This window comes from Sminthopsis crassicaudata, chromosome 2, assembly GCF_048593235.1.
Source record: "Sminthopsis crassicaudata isolate SCR6 chromosome 2, ASM4859323v1, whole genome shotgun sequence".
In the NCBI taxonomy this organism is placed as follows: Eukaryota; Metazoa; Chordata; class Mammalia; order Dasyuromorphia; family Dasyuridae; genus Sminthopsis; species Sminthopsis crassicaudata.
The window spans coordinates 91,838,477-91,863,213 of record NC_133618.1 but is presented as its reverse complement, the minus strand read 5'-3'; the positions used below and the strand labels follow the sequence as shown (position 1 = coordinate 91,863,213).

Sequence of the window (24,737 nt, the reverse complement as noted above, 5' to 3'; positions counted from 1 at the left end):
TATGCAGGGAGTTTACCTGAAAGGTAGACGTAGATTTCTCCAGCAAGGAAGAGTCCATAGAGGGGAAGTTCCAGAGTGGGGATAGCCTATCCAAGTTCAAAGAGCTTTCTGGACTTCTAGAGAGAGAATTGTTGGCGAACTTCAGTGAAGACAACTAAGGAAGTTTACTCTGGAGGAAAAAGGTCTAATTCTTTCCAAGCATTGAACAATTATGACATGTAGCAGGAATCATACTTGTCCTCCTTATCCCCAGTAGCATTGCTAAAGAAATGAATGTGTGGCTATATTTAGGCTTGATGTAGATAAAAAATACTCTCAGGAACTAAAGCTGTCTACAGATAGAAAGGGCAGACTTTGTTGTTGATGGGTCCCTCTCACCATAATTCTACTACTATTATAATATCATGATAATGAGCAAACAGAGCTGCTCTAAGAGACAAGTTCTACCTGACACATATTAACTATTTATGAATAGTCAGTCTCTTGATTTTTAGGACCCCCAAGAAACTTACTAGTATTGGCCAGCTCTACCTACCACCACCACCAATTAAGTTATAAATTTAAAATCTCACTGAAATAAGTGTCTTTTATGCACTATTTTATGATTGGCAAAGCACTTCCTGCACAAGAGTCTGAGGAAGAAGTGTGTTACAGGGAGATGAGCACTTGAATTTAGAGGCAGAAGCCATGTGTAGGTAGTTACCTACTACCTCCTACTACCTAGTGATCTGAAGTAGAATACCTTTCGCCATGAGGTAGTACAAGAGATAAGATCTGAGCTCAAATTTGACCTCAGACATTAGTATTTGTGTAAACCTAGAACTCTCACTTAATCTTTACCTGCCTCAGTTTTCTTAACTCTAAAACAGCACCTGCCTACCTACAAGTATTATTGTGAACATCAAATGAAATATTATGGTGTAAAATACTTAGCATAATGTGTGGAATAGAATAGGAACTTAATAAACGCTTATTTCCTTTTTTCCTTCTCTCAGTCCCAGTTTCTTTCATAAAGAGAGTGGACTTAGAAGACTTACAAGGTCCTTTCTAGGTTCTGAGTCTATGATCCTATCTCTAAAGTTCCTTCCAACTATAAATTCTAGGAAACCTATTTTCCTGACAGTCTATTTGTGTGGTATGTCTTTGAGCAGAAGAGAGCATGCACTAGAAAGGAAGATATATTGCCAAAAGAACTGGAGACTGGGGTTTAAATTTCAGGCTTTAATATGACATGTATGATATGCATTCACCTCTAAGGGCCTCTGTTTCCTCACCTGTAAAAAAGAAGGTATTAGATTCATTGAGGAGAATACTAAGATCCCTTCTAGCTCCAAACTCAGTTATAACTTGCATTATTTAATGGCTACCTTCCTAAAAAAAAAAAAAAAAAGGTTAGTGTGAGACAGATTTTGGAAGCTGGACCATATTTTCAAGTGAAGAGCTTGCTATTTAAAGAAAGTCTGTAATAAATCTTTGTTTTACAAAAGATTACCTTCGAAATACAGATGAACACTCTTTAATTTATTGAGTTGATCTGTAAGTATTTTTCATAGCTTAAGTTTTCTTGGAGAGAGGCATAGAAGCCTTATCCGCTCTGAAGATGTATAGCTATGAATCTGGTATGAAACAGTATTTTTTTTTAAAAAATCAGTGAATAGATTCTATCTCATAGAATCTTTGTGCCTGTATATTGGGGGAGAGGGCAGAAAGTAAATGGAAGGAAAAAGAGAGAAACAGAGACAGAGAGACAAAAAAAACAGGAAAATGTAAATATGCTCCACCTTTGGGAAAATTCTAATTTCCCAATTCTCATTTGCATTGGCAAGCTGGGTCCTCAAGATAGAAATCTACTTTTTTCCTCAGGGCTCTTTCTGGGAGTTAGTTACATTGAGGAACTGGGTTTCTAGTACTATCTTGTCACCCACAAACTCCTTTTTACTGTATTTCTCATTAATTATTAAGGCACTATCTTGGAAAAGATTTTTCAAAAAGAATGTTTGCTGAGATGATATTCTAAGAAAATGTCATAAATAGCTATCCCCAAAAACTGGGAGCACATTTTCCAAAATATATGCTCAAAGTTAAAGTACAAAGGTGATAAGGCACACATGTGGTATAAAAGTATTGTCAGTGGAGTTGTGAACTGATCCAACTATTCTGGAAAGAAATTTGGAACTATATCCAAAGGGCTATAAAAACTGTGTATATCCTTTGATCCAGCCCTTTGTATTCCACATAGATTTTTTCTTAAAAGGAAAAGGATCTATATGGACAAAAAATTTAATAGCATTTTTGTGGTGGCAGAGAATTGAACATTGAGGGGGAGATGCCCATCAAAAGGGAATGTCTGAACAAATGTGATTGGAATATTATTGTGCTATAAAAAATGATGAGCAGGATATGCTCAGAAAAAAACAGAAAAAAATTTCATGAGCTGATACAAAGTGAAGTGAGCAGCACTAGAATGGTATACAAAATAACAGTAATGTTGTATGATGATCAACTGTGAATGACAGCTACTCCCAGCTAATTGTCCCAAAACAATTTAAAAAGCCATCATGAGAAATTTTCTGCATCTCATGCAGTGACACATACTTTTTTTCAAACTTTATTTTCTTGTTTGGTTGGATTTTTTGGTCTGTGATTTCTTTCATAATATGACTTACATGAAAACACGAAGAATGCATAATAGCAGATAATGTTCCAATAATCAAGAACTATGAGTTATCCCTTTACCTTGTTTTCTTTTTTGTAAAAAAAAAATCTATTTTTATTTTTTTCCAATTATATGTAGAATTTTGAACATTCATTTTTTAAAATTTTGAGTTTCAAATTCTCTTCCTCCTTTCCTAAATCACATACAATTAAGCAATAGTAGCGGGTTAAACAATAGAAATTTTGGAACATTTGGAGGAAACTGTACTAAGTGATAAGGTAAATGATTTTTAAATACTCTAACAGATAAAAAAATTAATCTGAACTAATCAGATTTTTCTAAGGATTGTACTTTTTAATCTATAATTTCCAATCATAGGATTTTATTCATAAATACTTGAGGTTTTTTGAGGGACTTTTTGGCCCCCCAAGATATGTCTAAGAGATCAGATTTATCTTCTCTTGGACTTCCTTTGAAAAATAGGGCAGCTAGGTGGCACAGTGCATAAAGCACCAGCCCAGAAGTCAGGAGGACCTGAGTTCAAATCTGCTCTCAGACACTTAACACTTCTTGTTGGGCAAGTACTTAACCCCATTGCCTCAGCAAAGGAAAAGAGAAAGAAAAGAAAAATAGGTGCTTTATGGAGCAGCATAATGGATAGAGCACCAGCCCTGAAGTTCAAACCTGACTTCAGACATTTACTAACTCATGTGAGAATGTCACTTAGCTCCTGATTCCCTTCAAATCCTTCCCTCCCAAAGAAAAATCAGTGTTTAAAGAAAAGAGCTTTGCCCCAGCAAGTCATTTAATTCACAGAATTTCAAGAATATAATGTAACCACAGAATTCATTTTAGAAAAATTCAGTGTGCACACAGCCTCCTAAGAAACACATGCGCTGAGTCAAGTGGGTGCAGGTGTAGATCTGTAGCCCTGTTCAAGGATTCTGATAATCAGCTTTCCCACCCCTCTGACACCTTTTCAATCAGTCATCTGACTAATGTCATCCGCTGTTAGCTCAGCATCCCTTCCCTGAAGTTTCTTCATCTTTACCTCCATTCCTGCTGCTTTTTCTGCCCACTGGCATCAGCATTACCTGAGGTCCCTTTCAGGTTCGCACCAGAAAAGCTTCTCCCACTTTTTCTCACCTTTGTCCCATCTTCCATCCCCCATGCTTCTGTCTCTAAACACCTCCCAGAAACCTCCCTGTTCAAACCTGGGCTTTGCAGCCCTCCTGGGAATCACACCCTACACCCACTGCCATCCTTCTCCCAGGCTGCCTGCGGAGAGGCTGGGACTGTTTTGCTCCCATTTGCATGAATAAACAGCTCTGAAGAGTTTGGCTGAAGCTTTTATGTAAACTCTCTCCAAAATATGTTCTGTTCTGCATTATCCCTTAGTAATAAAGATTCTAGGATCAGAACTTGGCTGTCAATTTTATTGATGTTGCAGGGGGTACAGTAGAATACAGCTTTCTCTTCTGGAAATTTATTGGCTTGGCAGTGCAGAGAGCAATAAAACCATGTTTTTAATCAGGAAGCCAAGCGGACATGATTCAAAAGAAATATAGGAAGCAAACATGCCATAACAAGGGGATTTTTTCTTTCCCATCATCACTGTTCTTACTATAATCATGTTAAATATTTCCAAGTGCTGAAAGACATATTTAATGGGGCCATTTTCAGGAATGGAATTAGAGTATAAAGCCTTGCTTGCCTCTTGTTGGGGGGTCCCATTACCTACAAGCCTATTCACTGGAACTACCCATCTGTTACGTGCTCACATGATTGGTGTTTAGACAGAAGCCTCTGATGAACTGGACTTTAACTGCAGGTAATGTGATATAATAAGAGGCACACTGAACTGGAGAGTCAGGAGATGCAGATTTTTAGTCATGGTTCTTCCATGAGTCAGATAGTCTAGAGGTATAACCTTGAAAAAATTAACCTCTTTAAGATTCGCATTCATGGAATTGAGAATTTATTAAGTGATTATTATGTGCCCGACATTGTCCTAAGCACTGGGAATCCAAAAAAGAAAATCAAATACTCCCTCCTCCCGAGAAGCTCACATTCTAATTTGTAGGTAGGCTCAAGTTTAAGTGACAGAACATCTTGATATTCTTTGCTCTCCAGAAGCTCAAGTCTAATAGGACACATTGGAGAGTTCTAGCTTATGTTCACTTCATGGCAAATGAAAAGATCAAGTTGTACCAAAACAAGGAAAGTTAAAGAGAAAATAACAAGGGTTAAGGGGATCTTGGAAGCAATGGCAGAGTACATGGTCTACCAAGGGGACAATGGGTACAACAGTAAGAATGGAGTATAGCACCTGTCAGATTGGCTAAAATGACAGGAAAAGATAATGCAGAATGTTGGAGGAGATGTGGGAAAACTGGGACACTGGTGCATTGTTGGTGGAACTGTGAATGCATCCAGCCATTCTGGAGAGCAATATGGAACTATACTCAAAAAGTTATCAATATCCTTTGATCCAGCAGTGTTACTACCGGGCTTATATCCCAAAGAAACACTAAAGAAGGGAAAGGGACCTGTATGTGCCAAAATGTTTGTGGCAGCTCTTTTTGTAGTGGTCAGAAACTGGAAACTACATGGATGCCCATCAACTGGAGAATGGCTGAATAAATTGTGGTATATGAACATTATGGAATATTATTGTTCTGTAAGAAATAGCCAGCAGGAGGATTTCAGAAAGGCCTGGAGAGACTTACATGGACTGATGCTGAGTGAAATGAACAGAACCAGAAGATCCCTGTACACTTCAACAACAATACCATAGGAGAACCAATTCTGATGGATGTGTCTATCTTCGGCAATGAGAAGATCCAATTCAGTCCAATTGATCAGCAATGAACAGAACCAGCTACACCCAGTGAAAGAACACTGGGAAATGAGTGTGAACCACAACAAAACATTTGCACTCTTTCTGTTGTTGTTTGCTTGCATTTTTGTTTTTTTTCCCAGGTTATTGCTTTCTAAATCCAAGTTTTCTTGTGCAACAAGACAACTGTATAAATATGTACACATATATTGTATTTAACATATACTTTAACATATTTAACATGCATGGGACTGCCTGACATCTAGGGGAGGAGGTGGAGGGAAGGAGGGGAAAAGTTGGAACAGAAGTTTTTGCAAGGGTCAATGTTGAAAAATTACCCATGCATTTGTCTTGTCAATAAAAAGCTATTAAAAAAAAGAATGGAGTGTAGTTTTGTGATCTCTCCCAGGGATCTACGGAACACTATCTAGTCAATGATGGACATTTTGCCTTTGGTAGGAATTGATCATTGGAACAATGAGGGTTGATTGGATGAAGGATAAGTCTGTGGTCCCCTTCAGTGGCAGCAGATGTTGCTGGTCTATTTTCCTATAAAAAAAAGAACTTGAACTAAATGCTATCTAGGATTCATTCCACTCTAAATTTTGTGATTCTTCTGATATGGTAGCAATAGTAAGCTCTGAATGTTACTCTTAAGCAAGTATCAGGGGAATAAAATATAGCCCTTCCTCTTCCTTGTGCTAATCTTTAATTGCTGCATGAGGAAGGTCTGTTCTTTATGTCAATCATAAATGCTTATCCAGTGAACAATAAGATAGATAAATTAAATAAATGCAGCTGTAGGTTGTCTCTCCAACAAAGTATTCCAGGGTCAAAACGACCTAAAGGAAGTATCCGTAGTTGATGATGAGGGTTCCTTGGGTTATATAGGAAACCCCAAAATAGGAGAAATTTTGCCCCAAACCCCTGATTCTGTTGTCATCTTACTCCTGTCTGCCTCTCTCCAATTTTTCCTCTAAGAAATCAAGCACGACTCTAACCCTCCCAATCTCCTTCCCTACCTGAAGTAACTTGATGTCATCCTAGATTAGGCTCTTCAAAAGAAGACCATGATCCTTGTCTTTAATAGGGAGTAATATCCAAACAATAGCCAAGAGTCCAATTTTTTTCCACTATACTAATCCTAGATATTGCCTTTTGGAGATGAATTCTAGACTGCTACTAAAACTATCATTAAGTGGGGAGGCAGAAAAATTTCCCTCTCAAGAAGGTTCTATCTACAATGGCCAGTTGAATCAGGAAAATCAGCTTTGTCAAGGGGAACTTTAGAATAAGACTGCCTGATGGGGTCAACAGGGAAAGGAAAAAGGGCTCATAAACACATTTATGTAAAAATCTACACACACCCAATCTTGAAATTTCTGCTTTTTTTTTTCTTTTCCAGATCACTTACCTATCTCCCTGTCAAAGTTATCCCTTCGCAAGCTTTCAGAGGACTTAGTAATGTCTTAATAATGTAAGTCGGTTCCCTTATGCAAAATGACATTCACAACTGCAATAATGGTTTCTTTTCTTTTAAAGCAATAAGAGAAAGCATGGCTGAAAAGGGATGAATTTTGTGGAGAGGCAGGAAATATGTTTAGGAAAGTAAACCCTATTATTTCTATCTATATCCATACAGCTAGCATCCAGGGATCTTTGAAGGAAAGGTATGATTTTCAGGAGTCATTAAAATCCAGATAATTAACCTCGCTTCAGAGAACTGAATGCATTTTGATAAGTGATGATAAACTTCCCAAGCGGAAAAGGAGATAGATTCCAATCATAAAAACTCTTCTTCTGCAATAGAACTGCTATTCCCCCATGACACATTTTTAGATAACACCCACATCAGAGAAAATGTGTCTGGTATTTTATTGTGCATCTGAGGATAATCTTTGTATCTAAAATATAATAAGTTTATGACAAAAACACAATATTTATAGCCATATTGATGAAAGGAATTTATCAAAAATGTAATACAACCTGATAAAGCCCCGTTATCTTATGTCCTCTCAGATCTGACCTTTCTCTCTTTTTCGCCTGTGGCGGTAACATAGGCCTTCTAGGGCCAAAGTCTTTTCCCATAGCAACGGTATAGCAGCAGATGGTTTAGAATTTTGAAAAGTCAAACTTCATATTTTGTTCTTTTTAGGGGTCAGGGGGGAACATTGCAAGAAACAGAAAGGTACAAACTGACTAGGCTAATCAAAAGAAAAAAGATTCAATAATTTCTTGTTCTAGGCAGTACCACCTTGTGGTACTTTAATATTCACAATAATAATGATAAACTACTTTATGGTAAGCAGCCACCATAGAAGGAGCCTTCCTGATAGGTAAACTTTCCTACCATCCCTCATAATGTTAGCAGCAGCCCAAAATTCATCTCCAAAAGGGCAGGATATGGATTAGCATAGTGCAAAGCTTCTTGAACTTTTTCTAGTCACAACCCCTTTAGAGAAATTTTTATATGACTCTATATATATAGATATATAAAATAGGCATAAGAATCAGATATTGACTGCTAATCAATCATAATTTTTGACCCCCATATTCAGCTACAAAACCCCATATGGGATCACAACCCACAGTTTAAGAAAGTGGGGGGATAGTGGAAGTAGAGGAAGCTTATCCTTATAAGATAATAAGCCCACATGGGCAGCATTTCTAATTTCTTTTGAAGAGGAATTTTAAAATATAGATATCATTAATGATGACAATTCAAATGTATATAACTCTTGAAATTTTATAGTACAGTTTCCTCATAGCAATCACTCTGTTCAGTAGATAATACAAGCATAATTACTGCCATTTGACAAATGAAGACACAAATTAATTGACTTGCCTAAGACCATACTTATAAAGTATCTAAGGTGGATTCAGGCCCAGGTCTCCCTGTTCTAAGTGTTGTCATTCTACTATTCCAATGTCATTTAATTTTTTTAAAAAATTTCTTCAGAATAAATGTCAACTATTGGAGATTTAGTGCAAATTGGAAGGAGTTAGTTTAGTTATTGAAGGTTTGTATTGAGGCAGACAGCATGATATTCCCCCCCAAGCTGCTTTCTTTATCACCCTTTCAGTCAATTAATCAACCAACATTTATTAGGTGTTTGCTATGTCCTAGACACTGAGCTAGGGGGCTGTGGATACAAAGATAAAGAGCTTAATTAGAAGAGCATCCATCAATAAACCATCCAGTTGAGAACAGGTTCAGTGCAGATTTTGTTGTTTATAATAGACCTTATGTAGTTTTTTTTTCCAAATACAAGCCTTTAACTGAGCCATCAGCCTCAGGAATACAAAGGTATACAAAAGTACAGTTGTATCAATCTGTTATTTTTCTCTCTGGCTGCAGATATGATCCTGCATTTGCTCTTTAGTCATAAGATATACCTAGACACATGCTTTGAGGCACTTTGCCAATTGCATCAATCTTAGTATCTGAGGAACAACCATTTTAGATGCGTATCAGAACTCCATCTTTAGGAGACTCAGGCCTAAGTTGTATCATGATTAATTTGTACAAAATTTTAATGCTCATTCATTTATAGCAGAGCAAGAAACACAATCAGCTGCAAAGCCAGACTGTTGACAGCTGCAATGGGAGCTGAAAAATGTTCATTTCAACTATACCTGTACTGCAGGCACTCACTCAGCCAACCTCCTAAAGGGAGACATTAGCACTTTATGATACCACAAATTTTCTGTTCTTTTGCAAAGAAAACATACCACATTTTTGTTTCTTTTCCCCCCAATTGTTACATGTTACACATAGTTCATTCTCATGTAGACTTGAGCATCTGTTTCATGTGATATTCTTTGTTTCTTCCCCCAGTGAAATCTCTCAGAGTGACTCGCTGGAAAGGATAGAAGCTAATGCCTTTGACAGCCTCCTCAATTTGTCTGAAATGTAAGCATCGGCTAACATAGAGTTTATTGCTGTACACTGGTACCCTCACTTGCTAGAGTCCACTCCCTATTTATATTCAGGCACCCACTGAAAGGATGCAAGGGGTGGGGGGAAAGACTACCACAATTACTGGATTTGGGCAGGCACTAATTTCTCTCACCACAGTGGCCTAGAGGTTGCTATGGTGACAACTGCTTCTCCCTAGGTGCTGTATAAACTCTGAACATCACGACACAAAGTTGGAAATTAAAATTGGCATGTCAGGGTCCAGCCTGCAGCTTCCATCTCTCGGTTAGGGGCAGGTCATAGGATCATAGATTACAGATTTCAAGCTGGAAAGAATCTGAGAAACTTTTAAGAACAATTCTCACTTTATATATGAAGAAATAGAGGTGTATAGATATATATATATATACATATATATATATGCGATTTGTTCAGCATAATTTGGACTCAAGGTGTTTTAAACTCCAAATATAGTATCCTATCCTGTCTAGCATATTGTGCTGCCTTTACTTCTAGATCTGGAATGCAACAGACAGTATAGAAATTTGGGTTGAGAGTCAGGTTTCCTCCCATCTTATTGCAAATGTTGAATAAAACTTTTGTATTTCAAGATTATAGATTCATATTGAAACTTGGAGCAAGAAGAACCATAGAGATAATCTCATTGATCTCTCATGTTTTACCATTTTAAAAACTAAGAACCAGAGACTCTTGGCCACATAGCTAGTTAGTAAATAAAGAAAAAATTTAAAGCCAGGATAAGAATTCAAATCCTCTGACTCCAAGGATTATAATCGTTCTATTATGCTTTGCCAAAAGTTTCTAAGTCCAAAGCTTAAATAGCATCTTGGTTCTATCTTTTGGGAATATTGCTAGTCCTTTCCTGCTCTAAATCTATGATCCCTAATTGCTAACACATGCAAAATAAAAATAGGCGTTCATTTTCAAAAAATAATCATATTAGTCATCCACGAACTGTATGTTTCTAAGTGTTATTATAAGCACTAGGAGAGTCAGGCAGCCAGTGGACAGTACCTGGCATGTAGCAGGTGCTTAATAAATGCTTGGTTGAATGGTTGAATGGCTACTGTGAGAGTCAGGGCAGAAGGACAAGTTACAATCACAAAATCGTAGAATTTCATATTGGCTTCTGGCAATTCAGTGGCCAACTAGTCCACCCCATACCAGAAAATGAATTCTACTACACAAAACCTATTCAACAAGACATCATCTAGCTCCTGGTTTTCATAATAAACAAAGTGCCAGACTTGGAGTTAGACCAGTGTTTGAATCATGCCTTCAATTAATCTCAGTTACAATGCTATATACTTAACTTCTCAGCCTCATCTGTAAAATGGAGATAATGATAGCATCCATGTCCCAGAGTTGATATGAAGAGGAAAGGAGACAATACATGTAAAGTGCTTTGCAAACTCTAAAGCATTATATAAAGTTAAATATTATTAATTATCCATCCTTTCCTTGAAGACTTTTAGTGAATAGGAACTGACCTCACCTATCTGCTTTGGGATAGTTCAATTTGTTAGGAAGTTGTTTTTTTTCCCCCTAGTATCTTTTCTAAATTGGTCTTTCAGCAATTTCCACCATTGTTGCTACTTCTGTCAGAACAAGTCTAGCTATCCCCTTTTCCATATAACAGCTCTCCAAACACTTGAAGTTAACTATCATTTTCCTCCCCTCACCTCTCTATCTCAAGTCATCTCTTTTCTGGGCTAAATATCCCCTAGGGCTTCCAACATGCAGCCACTGCAGCTTCCCAAGAGCTCACTCATTATGTATTTGGGGAGTTTAAACCTTAGCAGATAAGATAAGATTGCACAGATGCTGAACTGTACAGTGTATACCAATAAAAGTAAACTAGGGTCATTTGACTGAACAAATAGTCTACTTACACAGACACCAATCTAATTCAGCCCTTTTTACAACTTCTAGTGGAGTTAAGTGGACTTTTTCTCCTAATTGGTCTTCCTGCCTTTTCTCTCTACCAGCCAAATCATTCCCATACACAAGGGTCAAAGTTTCCTAAAACACATCTCTAACCATATCAATCACCAACTCAATAAGTAGACTCCAAGAGTTCCTTACTGACTCTAGGACCAAATATTATTTAATCTTTATTGCATCCTTTTAATATACCAATTTTTGTATCAACCAATTAATAAATATTTATTAAGCACCTACTATGTGCCAGGCACTGTATTAAATGCTGAGGATACAGATATGAAAAAAAAGAAAGAAAGTTTCTGCTCTCAAGGAACTTATAACCTAATGGGGGAAGGAAAACGCAAAAGAAAGCTAAAAAGGAGTGAGAAAGGAGGAAAACAAGATATGGGGGAAGAGTAATTTCAAGAAGTTGTACAATCAGAGGAGAAATGTGTCTCATAATTTACATATTTGTTAGTACAGCAGTATACATATATATGCACACACAATTAAAAATGATACACATAATAGGGATGCTTGAGCCATTTTTTTAGTTGGAGTATGTGATCAGAAGAGCTTGAAGATTATTTCTCTAGAAGACAATCTAAACTCAGGTTTAGAAATAATAATAGAAGGGTCATCAACAGTGAGATCACTTGAGTTCTATAAAAGGTCAAGATTTGATTAGTTTGGTCTGGAAATTTAATTAATATGGGAAAGCCTTCTGGTCAATGGTCACAATTTATTACACAATAGACTTATAGAAACCTTATAGATGTAAAGATTGTGGGAGGACCTTCAGCGATAGCTCCTACTTTATTCAAAATCAGAGGATTCACATTGATGAGAAGCCTTAGAAATGTAATGATTGCATCTGAAAGAAGGCAGAGAGAAACAGAAGGGCCTCTTCTCGTGCATTTGACTACTTTTATATAGGGGAGCGCCACTTTGGAAGCACCTGCCCAAGGTAGCGATAATAATCCCAGCATCCCACACGTATAATCTTTTGTCCTGTCCAAGGCACTTTTTTTACAGACATTATAAGAAAAATAGTTAATATTTTTATAATGCTTTCAGGTTTGCAAGGTGCATTGTATATATTAGTGCTCTACAAATGTGAACTTGTTTGATCCTCACAATAACCCTGTGTTTTGTTGTTCAGTTATTTTGATCATCTGACTCTTTATGAGCCCATGAAGTGACTTGCCTTTTTCTTCCTCAATTCCTTTTACAGATGAGGAAACTGAGGCAAATAGAGTTAAGTGACTTGCCCAGAGTCACACTGCTAGTAATTGTCTGAAGTCAGATTTTAAGTCAGGAAAATAAGTCTTCCTGGCTCCAGGAATGGCATTCTATCCACTGTGCTACCTAGCTCCCCCTATAAAGCAGCTGCTATTATTATCTTCATTTTACAGATAAGGAAACTGAGGGAAACAAAAGTTAAGCGATTTGTCTTAGAACTATTGAGTTTCTTGAGCTAAATTTGAACTTCTGACTGTAGGTTCAGAGCTCTGCCTACTGTACCACACAGCTACCCCCGTGACATACATTTCAGAATCTGAAGTAGAATTTTTAAAAATCAGGTTTTCTTGACTCCAAGTTCATAATATCAAAGTTGTCTTTCATAACAATTTTCCAAGTTAGGAATGACAATGACAGCCCAGACTTATAGATTTCAGTCCAGTCTCCTCTCCTCAAATCCAGCCATTCTTAAATTTTTTTTGTTTCAAGACTCCTTGACATTCTTAAAGATTACTAAGGAATCTGCCAAGAGCTCTTCTTTATGTGGGATATTACTATGTGTTTTAGTGGACTAGATATTAAAGTGTCTTACTATTATTATGAAAATAGTTTTGACTTAATGGACCCCCTGAAAGGATCTTGCAGCTTCCCAGATTTCCCTGACCACTAATCTTTGAGAACTGCTGCTGTAGCAGATTTATCATGCACATAAACCTCTTAAAACTGTCGTACCACCACATTGGAAGCATCCTGCCTTGAAAAAGAAAATGGCTAACATGTGGGTCTCTCTGGTGCTCATTGAATTTCCCATAACCCTCAGTGTGCAGACTCTATACAACATAAACAACACTTGCTCTATTAGAGAGCTCTGGAAATGCCCCAATCTTAACTAATCTATGTTGTCATTTGGGCTGGAATTGTTTCCCACAAAACAAATTTCCTGCTGAAATTTTGGGCAACAGCTCCCTCCACAGCAGAGCAAAGCATTGGAGAGTCCACCTGCCTTGTAAAGAAAATGGGATGAGAGTTTACTGGAAAATTTGCTAATTAATGCCTTTCGCCATCCTCAGAACCTGAGTACTTTCTTCCAAACATATGAGAAAATGCTAGATTGGTCCCTGTTTTTTCCAGCCAGCTGCCTTGGGTGCTCTAGAGTCTCAGATACTCAAAAGTACATGTATCAATTAGGTAACTGCACATTTTATTTCTCTTTTACAGATTGATCCAGAATACCAAAAATCTGGTGTACATTGGACCTGGAGCATTTACAAAGCTTCCACGGTTGAAATATCTGTAAGGAATTCTCATTTTCTCAGAAATAGGATTTGTTTTGCTTTTCATTATAGACTAAGTCAATTAAAAAAGTTGAACAGAAGCTATTTCATAATGATAATAATGCACTTAGCATTGCTTATAAGTTTGGCCTTATTCATAGGCTCCTATTCATAGGATGTTGGCAATGGAGAAAATCTGAGAGATTACCAAGTCCCATTCCTATAAAGAAAATAAGGCCAAAAAATTTTAATGATTTACTAAAAAGTCATACATCTACTTAGTGACCAGAAGCTCAGCCATCTGACTCCTGATTTAGTCCTCCTTCTACTACCCTATAATAGACAGGTGTATCTTAGTTATTCATAGGCATGGTCCTAAAAAGTTGGATGTTAATTCAAGCCCATCTTCAATTCAACAAAAAGAACATATTTAGAAAAGACTTCCTATGTGCCAGAATTGTGCTAAGCTCTTTTACAAATATGATTTCATTTGATCCTAACAACTATGCTTTTATAGTCCCCATTTTACAGCTGAGGAAAAGAAGTAAAAAAAAATTTTAAGTCCTATGCTGAATCCCTTTTGCTATAAATATAATTGTTCCCTAACATTTTTGTTAACTTCAGGTTTTTTAATATTAAGATTTTCTTAATTTCAATTTAATAAGCATTTACTGAGTGAATACAAAATGCTTGAAATACAAAGGCAAAAATGAAATTATCCTTGCCCTCAAGGACTTACTCTCTACTGAGTAGGAATACAAATAGGTTAATACAAATTACATGTACAAAAATGTAATGGGGAGATTAGAGAATGGTAAGATGGGGGAATCAGAAGGGTCCTGACATGGAGGATAGCAGTGGAATTGTGATTTGAAAGAGAAGAGATTTTATAAAGGAATATGAGTGTCTATAGTTCCTGGCACACAGTAGGCACTCAACAAATGCTTGTGGATTGATTAGGGAGTTCATGCTTAATGTAGAAGACCACTTGAGCAAAGGCATGTGGCAAGAAGAGGATATAAAAAGTAGAGACCACCTCTCCCCTTAGAATGCTTTAGAATATTGTGTTGTTATTCAGTCATTTCAGCTCTTCGTGACCCCATTTGGGGTTTTCTTGGCAGAAATGCTGAAAGGGTTTGCCATTTTCTTCTCCAATTCATTTTACAGATGAGAAAATGGAAGCAAATAGGGTTAAGTGGCGTGCCCAGAGTCACAAACCTCCTCAGTGTCTGGAGCCAAATTTTAACTCATGAAGATTATTTTTCCTTACTCCAGGCTTAGCACTCTAGCCATTGAGCCATCTAGTTTAATTTAAACTACCCAAGAGTGCTCTCATTCATGTGCAAGACTTCACTCATTCATCAAACATTTATTGAGCATCTCTTCTATACATTGCACTGTGCTAGGTCCAAGGGATACAAATTTAAAAATAAAATCATCACTGTCCAAAAGAAGCTTATATTCTACTGCAAGAAACAATTACTTATACAGAAAAGTAAATACACAAGTAATGTACATGAGGAAGAGAGTAGTAAAATTTAGGGAGATCAGGGAAAGTTTCATGTATGAGATCACATGAAGCTTAGATTTGAAGGGAGCTGGGATTTTAATAATTGGATATGAGGAGGGAAGGAATTCCAGACAAATTCCAGTCTTTGCAACAACATGGGCTAGGAACAGCAGCTAGGTCATTCTGGCTAGCATAAAGACTAGGTTGAAATTTGATTAAATTTCAAACAGGAGAGTTATCATTTTAACCAAGGAACAGTAAGAAGTCACTGAAGCTTCTTGAGTTGAGGATTGATATGTTCAGACTATATTTCAGAAATATCTTGTAGCTCTGTGTGTGGTAGATTTATCCAAGGACCTGAGTCAAGGAGACCAATTAGAAAGTTATTGCAATTATCCAACTGAAAGATAATTAATGACCTGAACTGGGATAGTGATCATGTAAGTAGAAAGAAAGGGATGGAAACCAAAGATGTTGAAAAGTTAGAATTAATAGGATCTGGCCGCTAATTAGATGAGGGCAATGGAGAATGAGTCCAAACTATTCCAAAGTTGCAAATCTAAATAATTAGAAAGATAGTGGTTCACTCAACAGAAATAAGGAAGCTTGGAGGAGGGGTGGCTTTGAGAGGAAGATGAGGAATTTATGATATCTTTGCAATATCTGTTAAGCAGTAGGTAATATGGGATCAAAGCTTATAAGAATAAGGAAAGTTAGACATCTGATTTGGAAGTCATTTCAATTAAATCCAAAGGAGAGGAAGACAGGATCCCCAAGAGAAAACGTAAAGAGTAAATGGGGCCTGAGAAAACCTGTTCAGATTCTGATAAAGGAAGAGGAGGTGGATGACACAAAAGAGCAAAAGAGCCTGACAAGAACTATTAAAAAGTTAGGAAGAGAAATAGAAGAAAGAAATGTCATGAAATTTCAGAGATAAGAGAGTTATCGAGGAGGAGATAGGGGTCAAGAAGGATAAAGACTAAGAAAAGTCTTTAGCAATGAAAAGAGTAAATAAATAAAGGAACAAAAACTGGTAATTTGCAGAAATAAACACAAAAACTGATTGCTGCTGGAGATGGAAATGCTTCTCTCGGGTATGATTTAGAGAGATTGCTAGTGATTTCTGGGAACCCTCATTTTTCTCATAAATGCTCATGAGCTCGTTTGGGATTATTGACCAACACAGAACCATGATATCAATGACATCTAATGACCTTTGGCTTCATGAGCAGAATGGACAAACTAGTTATGTAAGTAAACTGGAAATAAAGGAGGTCACTGTCATAACAATACATGGGGAAAGTCTGGCTAGACACAAATGCAAATTATCTAGAAGACCTATAAAATTATAGCTGACCATAAGCTCAGTGTGAACTAAAACCAGCCATAGTAAATAATATAAGCTTTGGGCTTCTTCCACCCTTTTTTCTCCTTTTACTAGCTTTATGAAAGTTGAAGGAACTCTTCCTGCAGGGTAAGTTAAGGAGAGAAAAAAAGTAATCACTCAGTTATACTCAGTAATCTCTCATTTGAATACTGCTTAGAGTCTGTGGTCATCACGATGATTATTGTTATTCACATAGCATATGACAATTTATAATCTGCTTCTTCTGAGGTAGGCAGAAAAAAATATTATTAAACATCTATTTTATAGCTGAAAATACAAAGGCTCAGATTGCCCAGGTTCCATGGTTAGTAAGCAGAAAATCTGGAATTAGATTTCATTTCTGCCATGTCTGTCTGAACTTTACCTTCCCTCAATTATCTGGTACTTTTAGGCCCAGAAAAATCTGCATAATCAAAAGGACTATCAAAGTAAAATTCTATAGTCTGGTTTCCCCTTTTACTTCATGTGAAGTTGAGTCTTTGGTAGATTTTCTTTTGATTTTCTCATGTTAGTGCCTTCATTTCCCATCCCCTTCACCTTTCTCTTGCAGGAGCATCTGTAACACAGGCATACAAAAGCTCCCAGATGTTACAAAGATTTTCTCAGCTGAATTTAATTTTATTTTGTAAGTACTAGGCTAATTGCTATGCATAACACTTTCACATTTGTCGTCAAAATTTGGAAAGTAAATATTTCTCATTTCTTTTCTCCAGGGAAATTTGTGATAACTTACACATAACCACCATCCCAGGAAATGCTTTTCAAGGGATGACTAACGAATCTGCAACACTGTAAGTAAACTCCAAGATTCAGTGCCTCTTGGGCAACCATAAGTATTTTTCTCACCTCCAGCTCAAGTTCTTTCACTAGTTGGACGGTTTCTCTTTCTTAACTAAAATTCACTCTCATTATTAATATTGTCCTGTACATGGAATTAAGAGTAAAGAATAGGGAGAATGATTTGTTCAAATTGTGCCAGTGGCAAATGATCCCATGATAATGGGTTGTTTCAGAGTGAACCTTATTTAAGGAGTGATTTGGATAACAGATCTAGCTAATTAAGTTTTGTTGTTGTTGTTGTTGTTGTTGCTCTGGTGCACTGAACAGACACAGCTTCAACCTTTTGTATTCATATTTAATTAGGATGAAGATGAGAAAACTAAGGCAAGTGCAGGTTGATTTACCTAGGGTCATTTAGCTAGTTCTAGGACAGGAATAAAACTCAAATCCTCCTGCTCCAAGTCCATCATTTTATGAACTATGCTACCTTAAAAATGTATTATTATTAAAAATTATCTATTAAATCACAGATGGGTTGCTATCTATATCAGTGCAATGAATTATAGCACCTAGGATTTCCCCACACTGAAGAAATCACAGATTGTTCTCTTATTCTTTTTATCTGAATTCTGTCAAAGTCCCATTTTCTTTTATGATTCTCCCAAATGCTTCTCCTTATCTAACCACTCTTTCTCAGTCTCCTTCACTGGATCATCATCATTCACACACCTAGTACAAAAAGCATCTTCAAACTGATGAGAATTAGGTAAGGGGTACCTAATGAAATTAGGGTTAATTGAGGTCTAGTGGCAGGTTCTGGGTACAGGGAGTCAAATAGAGCTCCCCTGCAATCCCTTGGATTCAGCTCAAGGATACAAAGTTAAATGAGTTCTAGTGGTGGTGCAAAAGTTCTCTGTAAAGGAATTTACAGACCCAAAAACCTAGATTAATAAAAGAAGTTTATTTGGGGGTTTGGAAATAAGGTTGGAAAGTAGAAGACAACAGGGCCAGAGCTGGCACTGGGTGGACAGGAATCCTTGACATGGCTGGCATAAGGATGCCATGTTTGGGGCTCCTGCAAAGAGTTTAGCCCTTTTTATAATAGGGGGGCTTTTGGTAATCTTGAAGGGGCTTATGGGTGGAGTCCCAGGTTGTTTCCTGGCTGGGTTTCAGCCAGGGTTAAATTTGAATAGAATTCAATGGATTTTTAGATAAGGAATTGTTTGTGCTGGGGATGGGGGTTGGGAAACCTGAGCAGATAATTAGAATGGGGACTGGGACAGCCCAAGTTAGCTCAGATCCGATGGGGGCTGAGAGAGCCTGGATATCTCCCATGGGGGTTGGAAATTAGAAAGGAATCTTAACCTATATCAAAACCTCTGTACTAGGCCTTTTTCTCTCTCTATCCCTTGGTGACCTCATGCACTCCTAATAGTTTGGTAAAAGTCACAGATCTATATATTCATTTCTTATCTATACCCTGAACTCCAATCTGGTATCACAAACTGCCTATTGGTCATCTCTACCTGGATGTTCTATAGGAATCTCGAACTAAATATGTCCAAAACAAAACTATTTTTCCCCAAACCTATGATTCTTCCAAACTTCATTATTTCTCTTGAATTCACATCCTTAGAGTTACAGTTTTCTAACTTTGTAATCATCTTTAAATTTTTCTTTTCTCAAATCCCCCAGATCCAATCAATTCACAAATCTTACTGATTCAACATCTTTCACATATTTGACTTTTATTCCCTTGTCTCCTCTCACTCAGACACTATTATAGTTAAGCCCTTATCACCTCTCATCTGGACTTTTCCAATAATGTGCCAATGATAGCTGCTTTCAGTCTCTCCAAACCATTTCCCACAGATTTGCCAAAATGATGTTCCTAAAATACACAATCAGATTCCTATTCCCATTCCCCAGTCAAATATCTGCAATGGCTCCTTATTGTCTTGAAGATCCTCAGCCTGGCATTTAAGGCCCTCCACAATCAGGCTTCCAACTCCCTTTACAATCTTGTTTTATATTACTTCATATCAGACAACCTCCACTCAGAGTCCAAATGGACTTCTAGCTATTCCCAATTCACAACATTCTACCTTGCTGCCTCCATCCCTTTGAAGGAGTGGATCTTGCATTTCAGAAATGCACTTCCTCCTCTCAGAATTCTGAACCTCCTTCAAGACACAGCCCAGATGCCACTTCCCACAAAAGGCCTTTCCTGACTCCCCGGGCTGCTAATATTCTCCCCCTTTGACATTTCTTTGCACTAGGCAGCATGGCATAATGGTTGGTGAGGCATCCCAGGAATAAGGGCGACCTATATTTTAATCCTGGTCAAGATTCTTAACCTTTCAGAGAGCTTTAAGAAACTGGCTAAGCCCACAAGTTGCAGAACACTTGCAGCAATTTATTGGTGGAAGAGTTTCCTCATTGGGAATTATTTATTCAGGTGAATTCACAGATCCAAAACTTTTCATTGTGTAGCTATTCACTATGATGCAGTTTTTTTTTACATCCCTATCATCTAGCACAGTGCCTTCCACATGGAAGGTATAGAATTGATGATAGAAAAAAATAGATTATAGAGCATTTAATTAAGTATTTACTATATTCTAGGTCTTCTGTTAAAACCTAGGAATGCAATTGCAAACATCCAAGACAGTTTTTATCTTCAAAGATCTTACTTTTTTTGGAGGGACACAGAAAGCAGAGCTGAAAAGAGCTAGGGTATGAAGAAGAAAAGGATGTGTGCTTTGGCATGGTATAGAAATAGCTTTGGAAATAACATAAAAGTCTGGTTCAGATCAGGATGAGACAAAATTCAGCTAGCACATCTATGGAACCCAGAAGCAAGATCCAAGGTTGTAGTGGTGTGGAGTGGAGGATACATGAATTACATGGTGAGGACATGGCCAAGAAGTACATGGCGGCCTGATTCTGGGCAACACAATGGGAAAATTCCTAAGACGACACTGTATTTTCCTTAGAAAAGGATAGACTTAGATGCATGTACCTGGACTGATTTAGAACAATCATAATCAAACTAATGATTCATATGATCCTAACACACTTAGGAAGAGCTGGTAGTAGGAAAAGACAGATTGGATGACTTCCTAGGGGCAATATGTTGGAAGAATACAACAAGGGTCACTTTTAAATATTACTTTTCAGGAGCAAACATAGTTTTAATTCTAAAACTAATTATATATTCACAATGGAGCATTTTTTGTTTTGTTTTGTTTTTGTAATAAATCAAATTGGATCCACTACAATGAAAGGTCAAAGCATCTGCTTGAGAGAGGGAACTTGGGGTAGAATGCCTTTTTACCAGCTCCTCAGTGAAGATCCATGAAATGAAATGCTTGAATGTCTATTAAATGTATATACTACATTAAATAAGTGCTGAAAGGAGAAGAAGAGAAGTCTAGGGTATAGATCCCTTTCAAAAAGCTTACAACCTAAATGAGGAATTCAATACTTACATACTACGTTGAAATCAGAATGGTAGGGAGGGCACAAGCTCTAGAATTGGAGAAGCTGGGTTTAAATCCTGCCTCTGGAAACCTACTCCTTATATTACCACCATCAGGTCAATGCAACCTTTCTAGCACTCAGTTTCTTCAGCTGTAAAATGGGAGGAAGAAATCTAAATCTTTCATAAGGTTCCTTCTGGTTCTATGATTCTGTGGGAATCAAGACTGTTATATTCATCTTCATATATATCCCAAGGCCTAGCAAAGAGTTAGGAGGAATTTAGCAAATGCTTTTTGAGTAAGTGAATAAATATACGAAATAAATGGAAAGAAATACACAATATAATCTAGTATGAGACTGCATGGTGAAGGCAACAAGGATTATAAGGCTTCAACAACTACATATAATTTTCCAGTGTCTTCTTCCATAAAACTTTTTAAATGAGTTTATATTCTAAACTAGTCTTTAAATACCATATATTTCTGCTTGGCACAGAAACCAAGTCTTTGCTGGTTGGGATGGTTTGGGGTCCTTTTTGATCTCTTCAGAATGGTGATGGGTCATCAGTTAAAATTTCTTAGGAAATGATGATAATTTGATTTTATGTTTTTTTTTCCCATCACTTCCCATTTTGTGGTATCGAGAGCTTATTAAAATAGGCCAAATAGAGTTCTTTCATTTGTACCCCATACTTTCTTTTAATTTTTAATCAATCTTTTAATTTCATATTGATTTTATCTTTGTGCTAATAAGTCAATATCTGATTATATATTCATTGCTCATTCAGAAATGATTCCTTCGTTAGTAACTAGTAATTTCCTGTCCATTAAGATATAATCAATTTCATTTCTGTGATGTTATGCCTGTCAAGTCTAGAGACTTCGAACCCTCTTCTTGGAGAAAGCAAATGCAATAAATAGGTATGCAAGGCTTCTATATAAACCTTTGATGTTTTTTTACTTATTTTGAGTCATATTTTCCGATGTGTTTTTTACTATTCTCCTCTATTACCACTTTTGCATTGAAATCACTAAATTTTAAAATATGTGGATTTAATTTAGAAGGTCTTAATCACTCCCTCACAGGATTTTTCTACCTCCTCATGATCTACATTAAATGCTGGCATATAAACTACAATGATCTTCTTGGTGGTCTTTTTATAAATGCTCATCTTAAGCACTCTAACTAATATGGTGAAGTGTCTTGTGAAAAGATGCCTCTTGTTGTCTTTGGACATATGATATAACTCCTCCAGCTCCTTTATTTGCCTCTCTGAAAAAGATCCATGAGTCATTTTTCCATTAAGCCGCGTCTTTCATTATGACTTCTGGTTTCATTTATAGCAAGAATATCAAGATTAATTTGAATAAACTCCTTAAGCAGTATGTCTACTTATTGGTCTCTGGACAAGGATTTCATATTTAGGGGACCAACAAGTTACTGCTTATAGACAATTTTAAAACTGCATAATTCTTAACTACATCTGTCTCCTTTTCCACCATTTCATCACTGCAGAAGCAGAAAGTAATTGCACAGAGCTCAGGATTAGTTTGCTTTTTCTTTACTTCCTGGATGGATAAAGCCAAAGAATCTGTCACTAGATGGCTAGCTTATTAGTAATAAATCTTTCATACTTAGTTAGGTAAGCTGGTTCTCAGAAAGTAGATATAATTCCCATAGTTCAGTGGAAATGGTTCAGTGGAAAGCTCACTGGATTTGGAGTCAGGAGGCCTAAATTCAAATCTATGATGTTGAGAAAATCATTTAACTTCCATGTGCCACAATTTTCTCATCTTTAAAGTAAGAAGCTTCAACTATATTGCCTTTAAAGGGCCTTCTAATTCTAAATCTATGATCTTCGTTTTCACTCGGACAACATTCAAAGTTTTTCCTGCTCAAACTTCAAAAATGGTTCCCAACTACCTTTTATCAGGCCCTATAACTTTTGACTGGGGATACCCTACAGCAGAAATGTCAAACACATGCAGGTCACAAGTGGCACACTACAGTCCTAAGTGTGATCCAAACCCTATCAAAATGTAATCAGGAAATATTTAACAAAACAAATAAAAATACATAAAGCATAAATAATGTATGCAGAGTTCCAGGCTGGAAATCAGGAAGACATCTTCCTGAGTCTAAATTCAGGTTCAGGAACTGAGTAGCTATGTGATGCTGGGCAAATCATTTAACTCTGTTTGCCTCAGTTTCATCATCTGTAAAATGAGCTGAAGAAGGAAATGGTAAACCACTCCAACATCTCTTCCAGAAAACCCCAAGTGGGATCACAAAGAATCAAACATGACTGAAATGACTAAACAACAACAACAAAAATGTTAATATTTTCTTTTATAAGTCAATATACAATCTACGGGGAGCCTTCTGTACAGATTGGTGGTCCCTGTTTGTTTCTATTTTAATTTAAAACCACTGCCATAGAGAATAGTCTCAGGAAGCATTTTCAAGAGCTCAGTTGTAATACATTGTCATCATCCACAAGACCTCAGGCAATTTATAGCATAGCCCAGTCCACAAGTTGTCCCTAGAGACACACAGATTGGAGACGTAAGAGCTTTCAACGGTCTCCCTTGCTTTCTCTCATTTACCTATGGAGACAACTAGCTGGAAACTCAAGAGGTTATGGGTCAGTTTGAAGACAATTAGGCCAAAAATTCTAATGCTTGTTTTTAACTAACTGTTTACGGGCAGCTTCCAAGAAAGAAAGACTTGAAATGCTCTCTTTGGTTCTTTTGGAAATGACTGCTACTTTCCTGTTACCCAAGAAAACTGCCCATCCCCATTGATCATGTCAGCCCATCTGATTTTCTGAAAAATGAAAGGGACAGAAAAGTCCCTTCCACATTGACTTTTTCCCATTGCAGTTTTGAAATATAACAGGTCAGCATAAGAAATTAAATGAGAATTTTGCGGGAATTTTGTAGAAGCTACAGAAACACAAAGTCTAGGACCAAATACTGAATTCAAATTTTACAATAAGACTGTAAACACCAAAATATAAGAAAAAGAAAACATTCAGACTTCACTAGAGAGTCAAAAAAATTTACACCAATTTTCCAGATCAGCAGGGCACTGAGTCTTTTACTCTACAATGTGGAAGGGATAATTGTATACAGGAGAATGTACTGCAACTTAATATGATTTAAAGAAATTAGTGATTGATGAAGGAATGGAAGAAGAGAGGAAAGGCAAGGAGAAAAAGCAAGAAAGGGAGGATTGTAGCAGTTGTTAGAAGTTAAATCAATCAGTAAGGATCTGTTAAGTACCTACTATGTACCAAGTACTGTGCTGGGGCTACAGAACAAAAGTGAAATGATCCCTGCCCTCAAGAAGCTTACAGTATAGAACAGGGAGACAAAATGTCCAGATATAGGTATATGATCAAAGATAATTAGGTAGAAAGGCACTAGCACAAATTAAAGAACCCCCAGGGAACCTAATCAGTTCATCGGAATAAACAATCCTAAAGGGGCAATGGGAAATTCTTTTTACTATAAAATTCCACACCTCCACACAAATACTGTGCAATATTCTTATTGTGGTACTATTAACTTATTATTGTTATTATTTTAAGACTATCAGTGTGCCCCCATGGGATGTAATTGCCCTGCCTCAGAAATTAATGAGGATTCTGCCTTATCCATCATGGCCCACAGTGGCTTCCATTTTCCTCAGAGGTTAGCAA

General features: G+C 37.0%; 1 protein-coding gene across 4 annotated transcripts in view; it reads left to right on the top strand.

Annotated features, from left to right (window-relative positions):
• The window catches only part of LHCGR (luteinizing hormone/choriogonadotropin receptor), a 77,363-nt gene that overhangs the window by 21,050 nt on the left and 31,576 nt on the right, over positions 1–24,737 (top strand). For 2 of the 4 annotated variants that reach the window (XM_074286797.1, XM_074286796.1), the window contains exons 2-6: positions 6,901–6,972; positions 9,334–9,408; positions 13,819–13,893; positions 17,322–17,396; positions 17,485–17,562. In XM_074286797.1, coding sequence (XP_074142898.1) covers positions 6,901–6,972; positions 9,334–9,408; positions 13,819–13,893; positions 17,322–17,396; positions 17,485–17,562 — 375 coding nt within the window. The remainder of the gene's footprint in view (positions 1–6,900; positions 6,973–9,333; positions 9,409–13,818; positions 13,894–17,321; positions 17,397–17,484; positions 17,563–24,737) is intronic. The other 2 variants (XM_074286799.1, XM_074286798.1) reach the window with 1 other exon arrangement.